Here is a 20265-nt window from a genome sequence, read left to right as displayed (position 1 = left end):
TTCGGTGTTCACTGCATATATTAATGATGCTGTAATGGATCGCTGGAATATTTGTGCTGTTATTATATTAATATTACAGTTTGATGGTGTTGTTAACGATATGTATAACTAGACTTATTTGATTGTATTTAGCACCATATCATGTCGTTCCGTTTCTTTTATTAGTGGAGCAAGAGCGCCGCCTAGTCGGCATTTGTGTAAATTCAGTCTGCATGCATCAGTTCTCAATTTAGTATTGCCTTATATATTGGCAAGCGTTGTACTTGATATTTGAGAAGTTTATTTAATTTATTGTTACACTTCAGAGAGCATTCTGACCAGCTGCATCACTGAGTGGTACGGCAACTGCTCTTCTTTGGACCACAAAGCTCTTCAGCGAGGGGTGAGAACAGCAGAGCTCATCATTGGACATAAACTCCCAGCCTTACAGGACATCTATCAGACTCACTGCTTGAGAAAGGCTCGCAGCATCATCAAGGACCGCACTCACCCTGCTCATCACATGTTTGCTACACTGCCATCTGGCAGACACTTAAAATCCATCCGATCACGGACAACCAGACTGAAGAACAGCTTTTATCTTCAAGCCAGCAGAATTAACAATGTGCTATCCTTCATCTAAAACCGAAATACATGCTGCTCTACCCCAATAATCATATTAGTATCAGGGCTACTTATGAATACTTATAACTCTTAACACTATCTACCTATATTGTATCTGTTACTGTCGCTTACTTGTGTATAATGCTCTGTCCGTGTCAATGGGCACTGAAGTCACTCAAAAATCTCGGTGCTCTCCACGTAACTCTAAGACTTTTATGTCTTGTTATTGTCTCTGTATGTCTGAGCCTCGTCACAAGCATTTCAATGCCCAGTTTTCCCCAGTGTTAACTAGGCAAGTGACAAATAAATGCCTCTTGACTTTTGAATAATACAGTTGATAATGCATATCGGAGCAAAAACTAAGCCCTCAGGTCAAAATAACTGCTCAGAAGAGCTCAGAAACTCGTTTGCATCAAGCCACACATCTGTGAAAAAAATCTGCTTCATTGAAGGTCCATAGAAGCATGTAGTCTCTGTTACCCCTAATGGAAAAAGTTTGAAACAACCAGGACTCTTTCTAGAACTGGCCTTCTGGCCAAACTGAGCAATTGATGCAGAAGGGCTTTGGTTTGAGTGACCTAAGTGACCTAAAACCTGATGGTCACTCTAGTTGAGCTCCATGATCATATGTGGAGACAGGAGAAACCTACAGAAGGACAAATATCACTGCAACACTCCACTGATCTGGGCTCATGTAGGTATTGCAAGAGTTAATCCTCTCATCAGTGAAGACGTATGAAAACACACTTAGAATTTGCAAAAAAGCACCTAAAGGACCCTCAGACTCTGAGAAACAAGATCATATGGTCTGATGTACCTGAATTCTAAGCATCATGTTTGGAGGAGACCTGGCACTGCTCATCACCTGCAGAGTACCATCTCAAAAGTAAAGTGAGCTGGTAGCAGCCACATGCTGTGGGGCTGTTTTTCAGCAGCAGGGACTGAGAGACTCGTTAGAGTAGAAGAAAGCTCAATGCACCAAAATATAGAGATAGCCTTAATGAAAACCCAGTCCAGAGCATTAAGAACCTCAGACAAGGCAGAAGGTTCACCTTCCAACAGAAAAATGAACCTAAGCACACAGCAAGAGTGGCTTATAGAATACTCTGTGAATGTCCTTGGGATTTAACCTAATCAAATATTTCTGGACAAACCTGAAAATGTGTGTCTGCCCCCATCCAACCGAACAGAGCTTGAGAAGTGAAGAGAAGAGGAGAAGAATGGCAGATAATTGCCAAACCCTGATGAGCAAAGCTTGTCACATCAAACAAAAAAAGACTTGAGGCTGTAAAGGTGTTTAGCAAAATATTTAGTTCAGGGTATTAATACTTATGCAATGTACTTATTTAATTATTTTTTTAAAATAAATTAATGAAGTTGTGACAGTTCTGTTTCTGCTTTTTCAATATGGTGTGTAGATTGATGTGGATAAAAAGGAATTTAAAGCAGATTAACAAAAGGCAGGAACATAAAAAAAAAAGTAAATATGAAGGGGTACGAATACTTTCGCAAGGCACCGTATACTGAATGGTTTCAGGTTACAGTTTTTCATAGCAAATATTATAGAAACCATATAGTTAGGCTACTTTTTTACCATGGTAGTGAGGTGTTGTATCTGTGGGTATCATGATCTACAAATGTATTAAAGATGAAAATATGTTATAATTTTCAGATACTAAAAGAAACGGGTACTATTTTAGTTAATGAAAATAAATGTAGGGCTACATCTGCATCCCAACTCAAGTTCCTGCTACTCTCAACTCAAATAGCTACTGTCAAATGTGCATTTCTAAAACTTGTAATAGTATTAGTATAACGTGTGCATATAATATTCTATATATATATATATGTATATATATATATATGTGTGTGTGTGTGTGTGTGTGTGTGTGTGTGTGTGTATACTGTATATATATATATATATATATATATATATATATATATATATATATGGGAGAGGAAAAAGTTTTGGAATCTCTGATGTACAGTATGTGAAAACAATGTGTTTTGAAGATTAAAGAGTGCTGTAATTCTATTACACCAATACACACAATAATGATCTTTGAATAAAGCATCATATGACCCTTTTAAAATTGTGCATGTTTGCATACCAAACTCAAAAAACTTTCATCATATGAAAATGCTATGTGCTAGCAAAATGTGTAAAAGTAATATCACATGCTTTTAGTAGTTATGAAAAGATCAAGAACTTACTAAGCTATTTTAGTTTTCACAGTCCACTTTAAATGATTCAGGGTTTTTTTCCATTTCCAATTTAGCTCGTCCTTCAAATAATGTAAGAGGAGAGGTGCCTGTTGCTGGTTTTACAGAGGCCACCTTGGTGTCATGTTTTGCCTCTAATGCAAAGCCTGCAGCAGAAGTGATATGGAGATTAGGAGATCTAGAAAACTCTCTGAAGACTAATACCAACTATACAATGAACTCAGATGGGACTGTTACTGTTGTATCCTACCTACTTGGTGTCCCATTCAAACATTTAAACAAGAAGAATGTCCAGTGTGTGGTCAAACACAACACCCTGAGAGATGAACTTGTGTTGAACTACACAATAAACATCCACTGTAAGTACATATGCTCTGTCAACCAACAACTTGCATATACAGATGAAGAAAGAGCATATTTTTGCTAGAGAGAAGTTGAATAAGTGATTCATATCAGTTGCTGCTCTGACAGAAATGGTTTATTTAGAAAAGCTTTCATTAGACTGATTCATATAATGTGTACTATTCAATCTTATGCGTAGTGACAAGTTTCTGTAAATAGTTGTCAGACTCTGTTCCTGTCATGTGGTGTGTTTTCCTCCCCCATGTGCTCCAGGTTATCCTCATGCCCTTATTTGGTCCTTCCTGTTCCTATTGTGTTCCCTGATTAGTATTTCATTTGTTCCCAGCTGTGTTTAGTTAATTATCCTCATTCCCCTGTGTACTTAAGTTATAGGTCTTCACCTGGTATTGTTGATGTCTACCTTCCTGCTACGTGTGGTTCTTGGTTCCCTCTATGTCATTAAAACTTTTTTATTGATGTACTCCTCATTTCTTGGAGGGTTTTTACGCTGGGCTCGTTTGCTGCCGTCTGAGTGTGATTGTTCCCGCTGCCGCCCACAACGTTGATCTACTTTCACACTCAATAGTTGTATCAAACCCAGGTGTGTTTGCAGTCACCTTACATCATCGCAAACGCACATGGAAAATGCCTGGGGAACACAACGCGACTGAGCATAGTTGTAATTTTTTTTGTTATTTGGTGCTATTATTAATTAATTTTAATTATAAAATATTTATTAATTTAATTTATACTTTTAGGAGTGTGTGGAATCAACCTCGGCCCTCTCGTGTGTTGAGGAAACAATGATAATGACAGTGTTACGCATGCGCGGGATACTTTACTTCCTGAACGAGTGCACACCCAAGTCCGTGTTTCTTGCACATTCACACGAACCGTGCCACAGTTCGGGAGCAACCGAGCTCAGACCACCTTCTCCAGGTAGTCTTGGGTTCGGTACCGTGTTCCCATTAGCGGTTTTTTTTTTTTTATGCGAACCGTGCCCCGTTCCGCACTAAACTGCCAGTGTGAAAGCCCCCTTGGTCTGCATTCCCTCTTTGCATTGAATAATGAAAATAATGTTGAAGTTTTTTTCTTCTTTTTCAACTTAGATCCACCATATTCAGTTGTTATCATTCCTGACAGTCCAACAAACATTAAAGAATTCCAGTGTAAAGTGGATAGTAACCCAGAACCAACCAACTACAATTGGACTAGGTAATGGAAACATTAGGGTGACCAAACGTGCCATTTTTCCAGGACACATCCTGGCCAGGATTTCTATATTGCCTAAAATATCAATGTTTTGGCTTTGTTTGCACTGCGCAGACCAATTGTAGTATTACAAAATACCGTAATAGCTCCAGAGAGCAGACGGCTTATTGTGCTTTTGAATTGCTCTCACATTACTTTGATGTCATACATGATGTATGCTCAGTGCTGCTTCAACTCGAATACTAATATAGGGTGACCAAACATGCCATTTTCCCAGGACACATCCTGGCCAGGATTTCTATATTGCCTAAAATATCAATGTTTTGGCTTTGTTTGCACTGCGCAGACCAATTGTAGTATTACAAAATACCGTAATAGCTCCAGAGAGCAGACGGCTTATTGTGCTTTTGAATTGCTCTCATGTTACTTTGATGTCATACATGATGTATGCTCAGTGCTGCTTCAACTCGAACACTAATATGTATACATATTTGCATCGCTTTGACCATTCTCTGTAGATCCCACCTTCTCACACACCACTATTGGTCGATTATGTACAATGTCTGCATGTTATTGTTCAAACGATAATTTTCTTCATTAAGTATGAACACAGGAAACCAAAACCAAAACCACAACATAGAAATCCTGACCAGGACATGTCCTGGGAAAATGGCACATTTGGTCACCCTATTTTGTGACATTACTGTAAAGAACTTTTAAGCACCTTTATTTTAAAGAGTGTAGCGCATGATTTTCCAGATCCTACCAAAACCAAGCTAGACAGAGTGTCAGGATCCAGACCACATTAAAAATACACTGAAATGCATTGATGAGAGCATGCACAACCCAAGGAACACTTGAGTTGAGACTGCAAAGTCTCAGGGTCCTGCTTAAAGCATGTTTCCATCAGTGTGGTTTGAGACCCTGTCCACATGAAAACGTAGGGTGACCAAATGTGCCATTTCGCCAGGACACATCCTGGTCAGGATTTCTATGTTGTCTAAAATATATCCAGGTTTTGGCTTTAGTTTCCTGTTTTCATACTTAATGAAGGAAATAATCGTTTGACCAATAACATGCAGACATTGTACATAATCAACCAATCGTGGTGTGTGAGAAGGTGAGATCTACAGAGAACGGTCAAAGCGATGCAAATACGTATACATATTAGTGTTCGACTGGAAGCAGCACGGAGCATACATCATGTATGACATCAAAGTAACGTGAGAGCAATTCAAAAGCACAAGAAGCAATCTGCTCTCTAGTGCTCTTACGGTACTTTGTCATACAACAATGGTCTGCGCAGCGCAAACAAAGCCAAAACATTGATATTTTAGGCAATATAGAAATCCTGTTCAGGATGTGTCCTGGGAAAATGGCATGTTTGGTCACCCTATGAAAACAGGTATTTTTAAAACCCAGGCTTTTCCTATGAGGTTTGGTTTTTCGTTCACATTCAGGTCACTGAAACTGAAACTTTTTTTAAAATCCTGCCAGAGTGAAGATTTTCAGAAACTCCAGTGTTGTCCTGTAGCTTTGGCTCAGAGCCCTCCTTCAAGACAACATGCCAAATATGCTTACTATTTGCTAAATCCTATTATATGTAACTCGTTAACTGACAAATGTATGTAACTTAAAGTCAGCATGAAGTGGCAGTTTCAGCTGAATTTGCTACTGGGTACTGGGTTGAATTTCAATATGAAACATTTAAATTGGCCCTCGCATTCCAGAATGGAGGCAGAACTGAATGTGATTGACTGCGGAATGGATATGTTACAGATGTCAAGTAAATTTTGTGTTATGACATCTTACCCTTGTACATCCTGAGTACCGTCACATTCTATCAGCACTCACCAGATCCTGCTTATTAATCTTTTGTATCTGTGTTTTAACAGAGTGAATAAAAGTGATCCATATTACGAAGGTAAAAAGCTTCCTGTACTAAATCTGACCCCTGACTTTAATGGCTTGTACATCTGTCATGCTTCAAACCAGTATGGAAGTTCAATAGGATCTCTCTATGTGAATGTTCATATGGGTGAGTATATATATTTGCTTATATAATAATATATATATATTATACATTTAAGCATTTAGCAGTAAAAATACAGGTATTCATGCAAAACTTTATCAGATAAAATTATTGGTTAAAAAAGACTTCTACTGTATGTGGAGATTCAAAACTGTGATACTATGATGTGTCAATCCATGAATAATCTAGGATAAATACTGTAAATCTGTAACAACCAGTTTCTGTATTAACAGTTATTGTCAGCCATTTCAAATAACATTCTAGAAGTTTTAACTTGACAACTTCTTTCCTAGAAACCAACGCCATCTGTTGGAGTCTGTTCTGTGTTTTCATCGCTGCTTTTCTTGTTGCTGTATTCATATTTGTGTTCATATGGAAACATAAACAGTGAGTTTGAACAATTGATTCTTCACAGTCTGTTAGAGTTTTTTTCACATTTTAATATTGCATCTCAAAGTTAAATAATGTGACAGTGAAAAACAATGTGTTTGACAGTCACAGTCAATTGGAATATATTTGATGTTTCATGTGCAGTTAAAGGTGGGTTAAGCGAGTTTTCAAAAATGCTTTAGAAAACTGATTTGGGCCGAGTAGCAAAACAAAGAGTAAGGGGCATGTCTACTCATGATGTGGAGGAGAGAGCGTTCAGTGCACAGGATAGACATTAGCCAAGCCGAGTGACAGAAAGATAGAGATGGCGGATGAAAAAACCAAAGAGAAAAACGTCTGAGGAACAAAAGAAGGCATAAGGCAATAAGGCAAGATGTAGGACCCGTGCAAATATCGGATCTGCTTTCCAGCACTGGAGAGAACTCAGTGAGCCGATGGCCTGTGATCGGATACTGAGGTTGCTTTGTTTCTTCTAGATAGGTCAGTAACATCTTGTCTGTGCCGGAACAGCTAAAGTCTGTCTAGTACACTGGACGGACAAAGCGACCGTTGAAAATCATTCTAAAATTGTGTCAATACATCATGAATGAAACGCAGCAGCAGTTTTCTGTTGGGGATTTGTCATGTCGTGCCACCACGCATCAAGTGCAGACCATATATATATATATGCGTGGTGGCATATATGTATATATATATGATGTAGACTGCATCACTGATTATAATGAATTCTATAGTATTCTGTCGTGCCATGCAACTCGTGTCCGGTGTAGATACCGTGTAACACTGGTTTTGTTTCACAGAACAACTCACTGCCTGGGTTGCGTACGTATGTGTGGGGTGGAGCTATCAAAATAGGGGCGAGACCCTATTTTGAGGGTAGGGGTGATTTAAAATGTCAACATTGGCTACCAGAAATCGCTTACCCCACCTTTAAGAAGAGTGGGATTTTGGACTAATTTTGGGTTTTGGTTAGCACAGACTAACAAGCATTATGCCTGAAGTCAGTTCTACTTCTACTGTTTCAAGTATTTATTTGCTCTGCTGTCTCAGTGTTTCATCAGTGCTAATCAATGCCTGTGATGTTAATGGATGTAGTGTAATGTTATGATTTATTAAGAGCCATTATTTTTTATAAACCCTACATTATCTATATCTGGGGTGTCCAAACATGTCCCTGGAGAGACACTGTCCTGAAGAGTTTTTAGCTCCAGCCTTAATTAAACACATATGAACTAAAGTAATCAAGAGCTGGATTCAAAATCACTCTCTATAGCCTCATTTACTATTCCCTACAGTAGTGCACTGTAGAGGTCTGCTACCCGACTCAAGCCTGACGGGTCCCGAAAAACTTTCTGGCTTATAATACATATATACATACAGTATAATCACTTTTTACAGAAATAGCACTAATTCTCATGCCGCTGTGTTGACAAAATTGGCCTCACGTTTCACAAGTAACTTCGCTGAAAGATGTAATTACTTACTCCAAAACCTGCCCATAAACAAACAGTACTGAGATTAGAGAACCTATTATAACATTAAATTAAATTAAACTCAGTATTATAATGAACAGAAACCATTTATGTTATAAAAGGCAAAAGGGATTTCAATCGACTGCTGCTGACGCAGCTGACTGACACCTTGTCCTTATGTTGTGTTGCTTAAAATAACACAATTTACAGCAAAGTAACCCAGAATTTTTTTCGAGTGTACATATTAAAAAATCTATAATAAAATTTATATCTGTATGACTTACGCTCTACCCACATTGGACCAACAGTTTGAAAAATAGATGGATGGATGATTCAGCTGCAGATGCTGTCATCCGGGAATTCATTCAGAATGACCTACACAGTCTATTATGTGTATTCTCTAGCTGTTGAGTGTACATTGGTTGTACTCATACTATACTGTACTGTAATCATTATTGCTATTGAATCTTTTGCTATTGAACGTCTACTATGATTTTGGACACAAAAGGGCGATTTCAGACACAGCTAAGGTCTTCAGACTCCCTAGAAACTTCTAGGCAAGCGTGTTGGAGCAAAATTCTGCAAAACATTGTGCTCTCCAGGGATGGAATTGGACAACCCTGATCTATGGTGATGAGTCATACATTACAGCACTAAACAGCAGACTTGGTGAATCTATTGCTGCCTCTTTTTCTTAATTTTAGGGAATGGATTCAAGTAGTACAGCGTTCCAATGATGAAAGAGATCAGGTGTGTCTTGTTCTTGTTTTACAATACTATGTGTTTCAATTTTATTAATTATCATATAAGCTAATTTTGCCTAAACTTTTCCTACAGGCTGATGTAGAATGTCAATCCAGATGATCAGACTGGTGATTAATTGTGATTTGACATTATTTGTTTATAAAACAAAATTTGTTTATAAAATAAAACTGTCCCTACTAACTGCATGTGATAGCAGTTATGAATAAATGTCTGTTTAGGGGTAATTTTTAAAATTACATGTTTAATTGTATCTGTGTTGTTTTTAAAGTCAAATAGCCTAATTAAATTCAAGCAAATACTTAAACCAGTCAGAAAACTTTAAACTGTAACCAAAAAACAAAGTTTACAATTGTATATAAATTATACATAAAAAGTGATAGGTCCACAATATTATGACAAAGTCATTATTGTCAAATATTGCTCTTATATTAATGATGGTTAATTGAATATATGTAAAAGCATTTTTTGGTTTGGGTAATGTCACAACATATTCCTGCCACACTGGCAAACGTGTCAGTCCATGACCTTAATCTAATCTATCACAAGTTATAAAAAATCCCCAGTTATAATTACTGAAGCTGCTAAATTAATGTCTTAATTATAATTTCTGCACTTAATTGTTTATGATGGGAGTTTAACAAAACACTGGTGTTTTCAGCTAAATACTTCTGATTGGCTATTGTGTTAATAAACTCATCAGATAGGTGTATGATTGGTTATAATGCTCAATGCTGCAAAAATAAATAAATAAATAAAATGCATAAAAAGCCATTTGATGCAAAATGCAACACCTCTCTCCCCAGTCTGATTGGCTCGAATAGTTCCTGTATCAAATTATGCCCCACCTTCTGAAGTACTAAATATGCTGTGATTGGTTAGCTTGGGCCAGTGTGTGTTGTGATTGACAGCACTCGCTGCCTAGTTGGGAAATGTCACGCCCCTTACCATAGCAGCCTGTGAGCTTCAGTGTAAATCTTGCATCAAAATCAAATCAATTTGAGCGCGATTTAAACCTGGATGATTGTAACCAGTTCATCTGACTTGGGAAAGCTTGCGTGTCTCTGACATAGTGATAACACTCGTTGCCTTCTCCACTGCAGCACAACCAGGTCTCGTCCCATTCGTAGGTATTTGTGATATCACAAATCCCAGAAAATATGTGTTGTAGTCCAAACGAGTCTAGTTTTTGAAAAGTAACTTCTGTTACATAAAATTCTCAAGTGGGCTTTGAGCTTTGTAACTTTGCAGATCTTTTTTATGGTCAAACAGCAGATTAACTAAAGTTGAAAAAGTATAATAGGAACCTTTTAACATTTCATTTTAATCGCTACAGTCATAGACCTAGTTAATTTGTGCAGAGACCATTTTGTTGACCCTTTATCACAAATTTGTGGAGCTTTTTTGTTAGTTTTGGTGGCATTTCTGCTACATGTTCCCATTAATTCCCGGCCCTTATGGATTTGCAAATCTTAATGAATTATTAATAAATAAAGTAAAATACAATTTCTGTTTGTGTTCCACAGAAGCAGTGTCGCCAAGTTTCAACTAGTTTTGGCTATGATTTGACTAGATTTAAGTAGAAATTAGGCTGGTTTTCCCTGCACAGAAAAATAAAAAGTAAAATAAATTCATATACATCTAGGATGGCATGAAGTTGAGTAAATGAGAGAAATCCGAGAAGGGATCTGGCTGAGAATAAAACCAAGAATTATATTTTTATGGCGAACAATGTCTGCCTTGATCAACCAATTGACTAAATGAAACATCCAAATGTTTTATCCAAAAAATAATTTAAGGAAAATGTAATTTGTATGGCAATCTTCTCATCTAGCAGGCCTGAGTGCTTGGCTATGGAGGATGCAGCTGCTCTTTAAAATGCTGAAAATGCACTGCTCAAAATGCTGAAAGCACATAAAAAGATGCAGGTGAATACATTTTCAGTCCAGTCACACCATTCCACGCGACAGACAGGCATGCATCAGCAGCACAAGCACCAACACCACAGCCGGATACACATAGCTTTCTGTTTGACCAAGCAGCCTTGACAGGAAGAGAAACCGAACTACCTTAACTGTTAAAGGAATGGTTTAAGGAACAGGTGGGGGGTAGTAACACAAAGATTAATCAAAATAGGACAGTTTGTAGGCTACAGTAGTCCTAACAACAACATGTTCTGTGCAAAACAGCTTTAATGTGCAACAGGTAAATGCAGGCTTAAACACTTCTCATCTAAGTGTGATGCAATAGCTGCTAAAATTAGTGTAACTGAAATCAGTATGTTAAAATAACCAGCCAGAATGTTTCATGATTATGCCTAGCTATCTTGCAATCACTATTTCTTGTAGAAATACAACCTCAGCTTGAAAATGGTGCTACTGTATAAAAACATTTTGTATTTACAGTGCTGTACAGGGTCAGTCGGCCAAGCATGTAAATCTCGATCAGCAATCAGCAGATACAAAGCACGGTTATAGGTGCACATACGCTTGTTTTCATATTTATAATACAGAATATAACTCCATGTTTAATCCCCAATTAAACCTCATTCTTTGTTAATCTAAACAATTTATTTAGACCATTTATTTAATGCGATCATGCACACACTTTAATAAAGCCAAATCAGTTTGTGTCACAAGTTAATATGTTCATTGACTTGAAAATGAACTCAGAGGGAGTGTCAGCCACATTAAAAAAGTTAACAGCTTAAGTCATTTGTGGGTTAATGCTCATTGGATACGTGAACCACAACACAACAGACACGGAAGAGAAGACTGTAACAAAGTTCAGTCTTATAAAGAGGAAGGAGACCGGGGTCGGCGTATGGGGCTCGTGGGATACTTTATTTAGAAAAATTAAACAAATAAAGAATCGCGCCAGATGCGCGTGCACTTCACGGTCCGTTTCTACGTTGCACTACTGCAGTCTTCGTGTCTCTGTGTTGGTAGCTCTCAAGCTCCTTACTCCCACGAGTCCCCAGCTCTCTCACTCCTCGTCTGTCCTCCGCCAGCTTAAATGCCGGTTCCCCACGCCAATCACTGTAATGAGACCCAGGTGTTAATCGTCTTTCACTTGTTCCACTTACCACCGCTCGTCTCCTCACACTCTCTCCCATTGCAGACCTCGCTGAACCACGCCTCCCCCGCCACAAACACAATGATGAATAAAGTCGTAGTTTTAGCTATTTTTGGACCAAAATGTATTTTCGATGCCACATGGACTACTTTGAATATTTTTTTCTTACCTTTCTGGACATGGACAGTATACCGTACACACAGCTTCAATGGAGGGACTGAGAGCTCTCGGACTAAATTTAAAATATCTTAAACTGTGTACTAAAGATGAACGGAGGTCTCACGGGTTTGGAACAACATGAGGGTGAATTATTAATGACATAATTTTCATTTTTTGGTGAACTAACCCTTTAAAACATAACACATAACAACTGCTGGCATATTTGTGTAATATGAAGAAATTGTCACTGAACGAATCAGTGAACGAATCAGTGAACGAATCTGAACGAATCATTTTGGTGAACGAACTGAAAATCAACGACTCTCTTGAAAGAATCAAAATTTCCACCACTAAATTCTATGCAACATAAATGGATTTAAAAAAATGTTGTTTTTAGTGACCGGCCCTGCAATAAAGTGCAAATTTCTTAATTCGCCTCAACCCGACCTGCAGGTTACCCGGGGGGCCCGGGGGTTATGAGATGACCCGCACATCACTAATACCCAGCAAATGCATCTAACCACCAGCTTTATATGCAGTCGTATGTGCTTATCCACAAGGCAGGAAGCACCTGCTTATCAACATCCTTGTAAGATAATTCACGGAAAAAGGCACAAAACCATTTTAACTGACTTTTAAATTAAATGTTCCCTCCTGGTGAAGTGACCTTTCCAACTCAATCCGAGCAGCTGCATCCTTAGCCATCTTCAAGAAATGACTAAAAACACATTTTCCATTTTTATTTGACCCTCTAACTCTAGCACTCTCTATTCTAATTCTATTCTTTTTTTAAAAAAAACTTGTCCCTTTTAGACAAGCACTCTATTCGTTTACTGCTTGTTTTATATATATATAAGGGAAGTCGTGGCCTAATGGTTAGAGAGTCGGACTCCCAATCGAAAGGTTGTGAGTTCGAGTCCCGGGCCGGCAAGAATTGTGGGTGGGGGGAGTGCATGTACAGTTCTCTCTCCACCCTCAATACCACGACTTAGGTGCCCTTGAGCAAGGCATCGAACCCCCAACTGCTCCCCGGGCGCCGCAGCATAAAAGGCTGCCCACTGCTCCGGGTGTGTGCTCACAGTGTGTGTTCACTGCTCTGTGTGTGTGCACTTCGGATGGGTTAAATGCAGAGCACAAATTCTGAGTATGGGTCACCATACTTGGCTGAATGTCACTTCACTCACCTTCACTCACTCACTCATATATATATATATATATATATATATATTAGTGCTGTCAATCGATTAAAAACTTTAATCGATTTAATCGATTGCGATTAATCACTCTGTGATTAATCGCAATTAATCGCAATAAAAAAAGAAATGTTTTTGTACGTTTTTAATATATTTTTTAATGTAATAATTTCACAGTTAATCAAATGTGTAATGTAGAAACAACATAAAGACAGTATATTTTAAATACTTGTTTAAATGGCATCTTTTTATGAATGAAGGCCAGTATTACTGATATTAATACAGCTACTGATTTTTTTTTCAATTTTTTTACATTTATTAATAGGCTTCAAAAATATAACAGTTTTTAATTTAAGTAAACTTAAAACAATGCTAACATAAACCCATAATAAATGTCATGTTTACTCCTGCCCTTCCTGTCTTAACAGTTAGGAAATGTTTGTTTGGGATGTTTATTGTTAGTTCAAGTGCTTAAGAGAACTGAATTCTGGCGCCCTGTCTATGCATTGTGTGTGTGTGTGTGTGTGTGTGTGTGTGTGTGTGTGTGTACGTGTGTATGTGTCACATAAAGGCATTCACAGACAGCGCATTCTCTTTTGTCTTGCCGTGCTTGAAATGTTTAAAAGCATTTAAATGAATTAGAGCGTGATCATATAATGTAAAGCTAGCCAACGGATGGCAGAAAATACGGATGCTGCGTTAATTGCGTTAAATATTTTGACACGTTAAACCAGACAAAAATTAATCGCATGCGTTAACGCGTTAATGTTGACAGCACTAATATATATATATATATATATATATATATATATATGCGCGCACACACTATATATATATATATATATATATATATACACATACATACATACATACACACACTCACCTAAAGGATTATTAGGAATACCTGTTCAATTTATCATTAATGCAATTATCTAATCAACCAATCACATGGCAGTTGCTTCAATGCATTTAGGGGTATGGTCCTGGTCAAGACAATCTCCACGGCCTACCTGAGCATTGTTACTGACCACGTCCATCCCTTTATGACCACCATGTACCCATCCTCTGATGGCTACTTCCAGCAGGATAATATCATTTCAAATTGGTTTCTTGAACATGACAATGAGTTCACTGTACTAAAATGGCCCCCACAGTCACCAGATCTCAACCCAATAGAGATAATGCACCATGTCACAAAGCTCGAATCATTTCAAATTGGTTTCTTGAACATGACAATGAGTTCACTGTACTAAAATGGCCCCCACAGTCACCAGATCTCAACCCAATAGAAAATCTTTGGGATGTGGTGGAACGGGAGCTTCGTGCCCTGGATGTGCATCCAACAAATCTCCATCAACTGCAAGATGCTATCCTATTAATATGGGCCAACATTTCTAAAGAATGCTTTCAGCACCTTGTTGAATCAATGCCACGAAGAATTAAGGCTGTTCTGAAGGCGAAAGGGGGTCAAACACAGTATTAGTATGGTGTTCCTAATAATCCTTTAGGTGAGTGTATGTATATATATATATATATATATATATATATATATATATATACTGATTTTCAGTTTGAAAATTCTTAAAGTTCAAGTTAAAATAATAAGAATATTAGCATTTTATTTTTAAGTTTAGTTTAAAATAATTGTATTTGTATTTAATACTGGCTTTTTATTTTAAAATAAAAGTACTGACACTTTATTTAGTTTATTATTTTATGGAGAAAGAAAAAACTAAGTGCAATGTTGTCACTATTATTATTAATTTTTATTATTATTATTTATATTTATATCTGATGGGTCACATTATGTGCCGTGTGAGGAACAAAAACCAGGCTGAAAAACATGTGCACGCCTGCAGATATACATTCTTAGTGTAAAATGACATCAATTGCACCACAATAAAAAAAAATAAAAAAAAACACAAATGAAAGCAATGGACTAAGACCATGCTGAATAAAGTTGTAGTTTTTGCTATTTTTGGACCGAAATGTATTTTCGATGCTCAAAGAAATTCTAACTGACCCTCTGATGTCACATGGACTACTTTGAAGATGTTTTTCTTACCTTTCTGGACATGGACAGTATACTGTACACACTTTCAATGGAGGGTCAGAAAGCTCTCGGACTAAATCTAAAATATCTTAAACTGTGTTCTGAAGATGAAGATGAAGATGATGAGGTCACACGGGTTTGGAACGACATGAGGGTGAGTCATTAATTACATAATTTTAATATTTGGGTGAACTAACCCTTTAAGTGAAGTTCTTAAATGCAAAAGATTAAAATTAGAAGGATTATATTATAATTGATTTGTCAAAATATGTCAGTTGTCATACCAATTGTTGCTAATTAGTCCCTTTAAGGCAAGTCATTTCACTCGGTGACCATCTATGAAATGCCTCTCGAGCATGCAAGTGCAATTCCAGCTTTTTGAATGGGAAAACATCAATCTCTCCAAAACTGTTCACTAAGCTTACGGTTAAATTTCATATTTGCAGTCACAAAAGAAATAAGACAACAACTATGCCATATGTGTATAAAGCTTATTTTTCAGGCTAGATCAGCATGCTCAGTCCACTGCACGCTCAGAACACTGACTGTTTCTACAGCAACCAGGGCGCTTCTAACGGCAGATGCAGTGACACACTGACTTTACCAGTTAGCAGTTACCAGTTGAAAGGGGTCATATGACATTGCAAAAAATGTAATGCAATGTGTTTGTTGTTTGTGAGGTTTAAGGTTAAAAATCGAATTATTTTCCACATAATGTATATTATATTTGCTCCTCCATGGCTGGCCTTTCTAAAACGTGTAGATTTTTACAAAGCTCATTGTTCTGAAAAGCGAGGTGTGTGCTGATTGGCCAGCAATCCAGTGCATTGTGATTGGCTGAATACCTTAAGCTTGTGACAGAAATGTTATGCCCCTTACTATACTGTCATGTCGTGTTACCCGGTGCGAAAAGACAAAAACAATAAAACCCATTTTAAATTAGCCATTTGTTGCATCCAGAGGGAATATAAACATAAAAACCATGTCTGCTTTTGTGATTGGAGAAATGACAAACAACAAACGCTACTCTACACTGCTCAAAACTCTCGTTTGAATCATCAGTGGCAAATTATTTAAATATGAAAACGTACTTACAGGCTGTGCGTCAGAAGCGTCAGACTGTCCTTGGACCTGCCCCACTTTATAGAAACAGACACAGAAATTTGAAGGCTACTCTCACAGGAAATAGTCCTCATCATTCCGGGAAAATGCGCTGCAAACATCTGAATATTTGGGTTGAACTGTTCCGGAACTGTGTTGATGTATGGTTGTGTCCTCTTTTGGAAGGCCAAACAAAGTAGTTTCACTTTCACAACAAAGCACACAGCGTCTCCACAACATGGCCACAGTGGCAACAGTGACAATAAAAGTTACACCTTCTTTCATTGCGTGAACATTTGGGGGGGTGTTATGCAAATCTTCCCATATTGTGACTTGTTTCACTCGTGAAAAATCCTCTCACCGGCCCCCGCTCCCTCTAGTGAAGATATTACTGCGCCAAGACAAAGTGCTTACAAGCACTTGCCATGGTATTCCGCCACACAATATAGTTATCCATTTTACACGCTTAGAAAAGTGCAACGTTTTGTTTTGTGTTACCGTCCTAGGTCGAGTTACACTACGCGAGTAACTGTATTTAAATAGGGAAAACGTGGAGGTGTTTGGTAGCTTCTCTGCTTGGCCCATATTGAATGAATGGGCTCAGCTAAGTGCTTTCAAAGTGTCACCGCGCGCCAAAGCGATTGAGTGCACGCACTGAGACGAGAGAGGTATGTATCAACTCGTCTTAGGTAAGGGAAAAACATAGTTTAATATGAAAACACGGTGGAGTATCCCTTTAAACTTTTCAATTATGGCTGGAATGTGAACATAAGGTACCATTTTAGTTTTCGGATACAGTACCTGCACTTACGTACTATGAAATACCAGAAGTCACATAAGTACCATCTAGTATCCACAATGTGTTTGTAACTCTGTGTATGACATTCATATTGTCTAGTACAGAGTCTTAGAATAAGGGACTACAGAACAACAGTATTTAAAACTACAGCAGGATCCTCAAAGTCTGATTTACTCTGAACCATCCACAGTTCGAGCTGAGCAGGACTGGGCTTTCGACTCGGACTGGCCACCTCTGAGATGAGCCAAGGTAAGGAATGAGATTAATTGTCACAGTACAAAACAAAAAATATGGCTGCCAATAAAGGATGCTACTAAATTATGTCATCACACTGTAATAAGGACTTTGCAATATTTGGTTTTCTATAGAAGGAACCTTTTGCATATTATGGAAGGATTTTCCGGACTATTTTCAAATGGAATTGCAAATTGTATTTTCATTTGCGTTTTCAAAATGTGGACGCATAAATTGTGAGATAATAAGCAAGTCTGGAAATTCCCTCCGCTTTTGTCAATAACACTCTTCCTCTCAAGGATAAATCTCTCTGATCCTTCACAGGAATGTCTTATATATTTGAAACATCACAGTCTTTAATTGCCAATAGTTCACGTTTAATTTGAGACTGGAAGCTTGTGAAAATCCTCTGATCAACTCTATCGCAAGGGGAATCTGGGAGGCATTTCTCAGGAAGATGGTGGTGTCATCAGCCAGCTGACTAAGAATGAGACTTCTTTCAGCCAATGTTATCCCTTCCAAGGCACTGTAAGAGACATGTAGAGCTAAGAGTTGAGAGGCGATCAAAAACAAGTATGGAGAGATTGGGCACCCTTGTTTTATTCCACGTGACACTTTGAATCTAGGGGAAGTACCAAATTTCAATTCTATTGCACTACTACCATTTGTATACAGGGTCCTGACAGTTCTGCAAAAGCCTTCTCCAAATCCAATTTTTTTAGTGCTTGCAGGATAAAACCATGTTCAAGGGAGTCAAATGCCTTATAAAAATCAAGGAACAGAATAAAGCTGTTGTCAGTGATGAGCTCATTATAATCTAATAAATCTAGCATTAATCTAATGTTTTTTGCAATATGTCGTTTCCTCATGAATCCTGATTGTGATTCATCTATAATAGTGTCTAAAACTTCTTTAAGTCTATTAGTGAAAACTAGTGCAAAAATTTTGTAATCGTTATTTAAGATAGTGATAGGATGCCAATTCTCTAGACAGTTTCTGTACTTTTCTGGTTTTGGAATCAATGTGATGACACCCTGTGTCATAGTTGTTGGAAAAGCTTCTTTCTCTAAGCTCTCTGAGAAAACTTTTACTAGAAAGGGGGTAAGTAATTCATCAAACATTTTGTTTAATTCAGCAGTTATTCCATCACACCCTGGGCTCTTGTTGTTTTTGAGATTTTTGATCGCCTTCAGCACCTCCTCTTGGGCAATGCTATCATCACAATAGTCTCTGTCTTCTGGGGATATAGTTTTACAATGGCTAATAAAGGTCATAAATGATTTAGTTGTTACCTCACAGTAATTAGTTGTGTAAAAATTGTTATAGAAGTTATAGCAGTGGATGGCTAACTCTTTTGGATCTTCAGTAATTTTTCCCTCCACTTTAATTTGATCTACAGTAGCCAGTACATTTCTACTCTTTTCAAGTCTAAAGAAGTAGGCTGAGTTTTGTTCGCCCTCTTCTATGCATTGTTTCCTTGATCTTATATGCTCCCTTAGCTTTCGATTTATAAATGTCATCTAATTTATTTTGTAATTTCGTATACTCACATCTTTTCTCATTAGATAGAGACTCTTTTTGAGAAAGAAACGCTAGCTTCTCAATAACCTCGTCTTCAACTGCTTGTCTGTTCTTGGCCAAATCACTTCCAAACTTCCTGAGAAACTTTCCCAACTCATATTTTAGAAGCTCCCAATTTGTCCCATAATCTTTCTGAGAGTCTGCTTTAATCCAAATCATCGCTATATTAAAATCCCCACCCACAACTAAAGAGGCATAAGGGTATTTGTTCAACCAATGTGGTATTTTATGCTCTATGGTATCAAGAAGCATGTTATTCTCCACAGAAGGGTTGTATCTACAGTATATATGTTTATAATGACCATGGTATGATTGTTTTTAGTAATTACCATTATGGGAAAATGCCCTGAAGAATCTAAGTCGGTATTTTGAATATCCCCATTAAAATTGTACCTAAAGATTCCTACACCAGCTGAGTGTTCTGATCCATGTGCTAACCAGGGATGCGTTTCCCGTACAACGATGCAACTCGCTGGTTTAACTACCATAGTACGATGCATCTTTAAAGAAATCAACTAGCTAGTCACTACTGTTTCCCGAAACCATAGTACCTGTGTCGCAGATCCATCGTTCAAACTATGTTGGTTTGAGCCATCGTTCTTCTTCTTCTTCGATCTAATGGCAGACGGGATACATGAGGACATGCCGCCACCTTAAGCAATTTGGTTTTATTTTATCTTTTCTTCGACTCGAATTACGCTTTTGAAATGATGTTACGTAGGAGTCGAGTAATAACGAATCATTCATTTGTTCTGCAATACATTATATACACACACGGAGTTAAAAATGTGCTCTTTTCTGATCTCAATGTCAATAATTTCACAATTTCATATACATACTATTTCTTAGGCTATTTAGCTAATACTGATATAGGCTACTTAACCACAATTTTAAAAATATATTTTTTTTAACTGTGGTGTACTGTTGTGGACACCTGATGCTTATTGTGATAAATTTTTCCTATTTAAGTCTCCTTGCCATTCTGCCATGTGTTAATGAAAATTAGCCGAAAACCCCAATTTTCAAACCATGAA

The 20265-nt window shown here is 37.6% G+C and overlaps 1 protein-coding gene across 2 annotated transcripts in view; it reads left to right on the top strand.

Annotated features, from left to right (window-relative positions):
* Positions 1-10634, top strand: part of LOC132094956 (nectin-1-like) — a 75231-nt gene extending 64597 nt beyond the window's left edge. For both annotated transcript variants that reach the window (XM_059499658.1, XM_059499657.1), the window contains 7 exons: positions 2883-3185; positions 4278-4383; positions 6276-6418; positions 6706-6799; positions 8979-9024; positions 9112-9146; positions 10563-10634. In XM_059499658.1, the coding sequence (XP_059355641.1) occupies positions 2883-3185; positions 4278-4383; positions 6276-6418; positions 6706-6799; positions 8979-9024; positions 9112-9138 (719 nt within the window). In that variant the 3' untranslated portion in view covers positions 9139-9146; positions 10563-10634. The remainder of the gene's footprint in view (positions 1-2882; positions 3186-4277; positions 4384-6275; positions 6419-6705; positions 6800-8978; positions 9025-9111; positions 9147-10562) is intronic.
* The last annotated feature ends 9631 nt before the right edge of the window (positions 10635-20265 follow it).

The sequence above is a fragment of the Carassius carassius genome, chromosome 19, assembly GCF_963082965.1.
Source record: "Carassius carassius chromosome 19, fCarCar2.1, whole genome shotgun sequence".
Lineage (NCBI taxonomy): Eukaryota > Metazoa > Chordata > Actinopteri > Cypriniformes > Cyprinidae > Carassius > Carassius carassius.
This window is presented reverse-complemented; position numbering and strand designations above follow the sequence as displayed.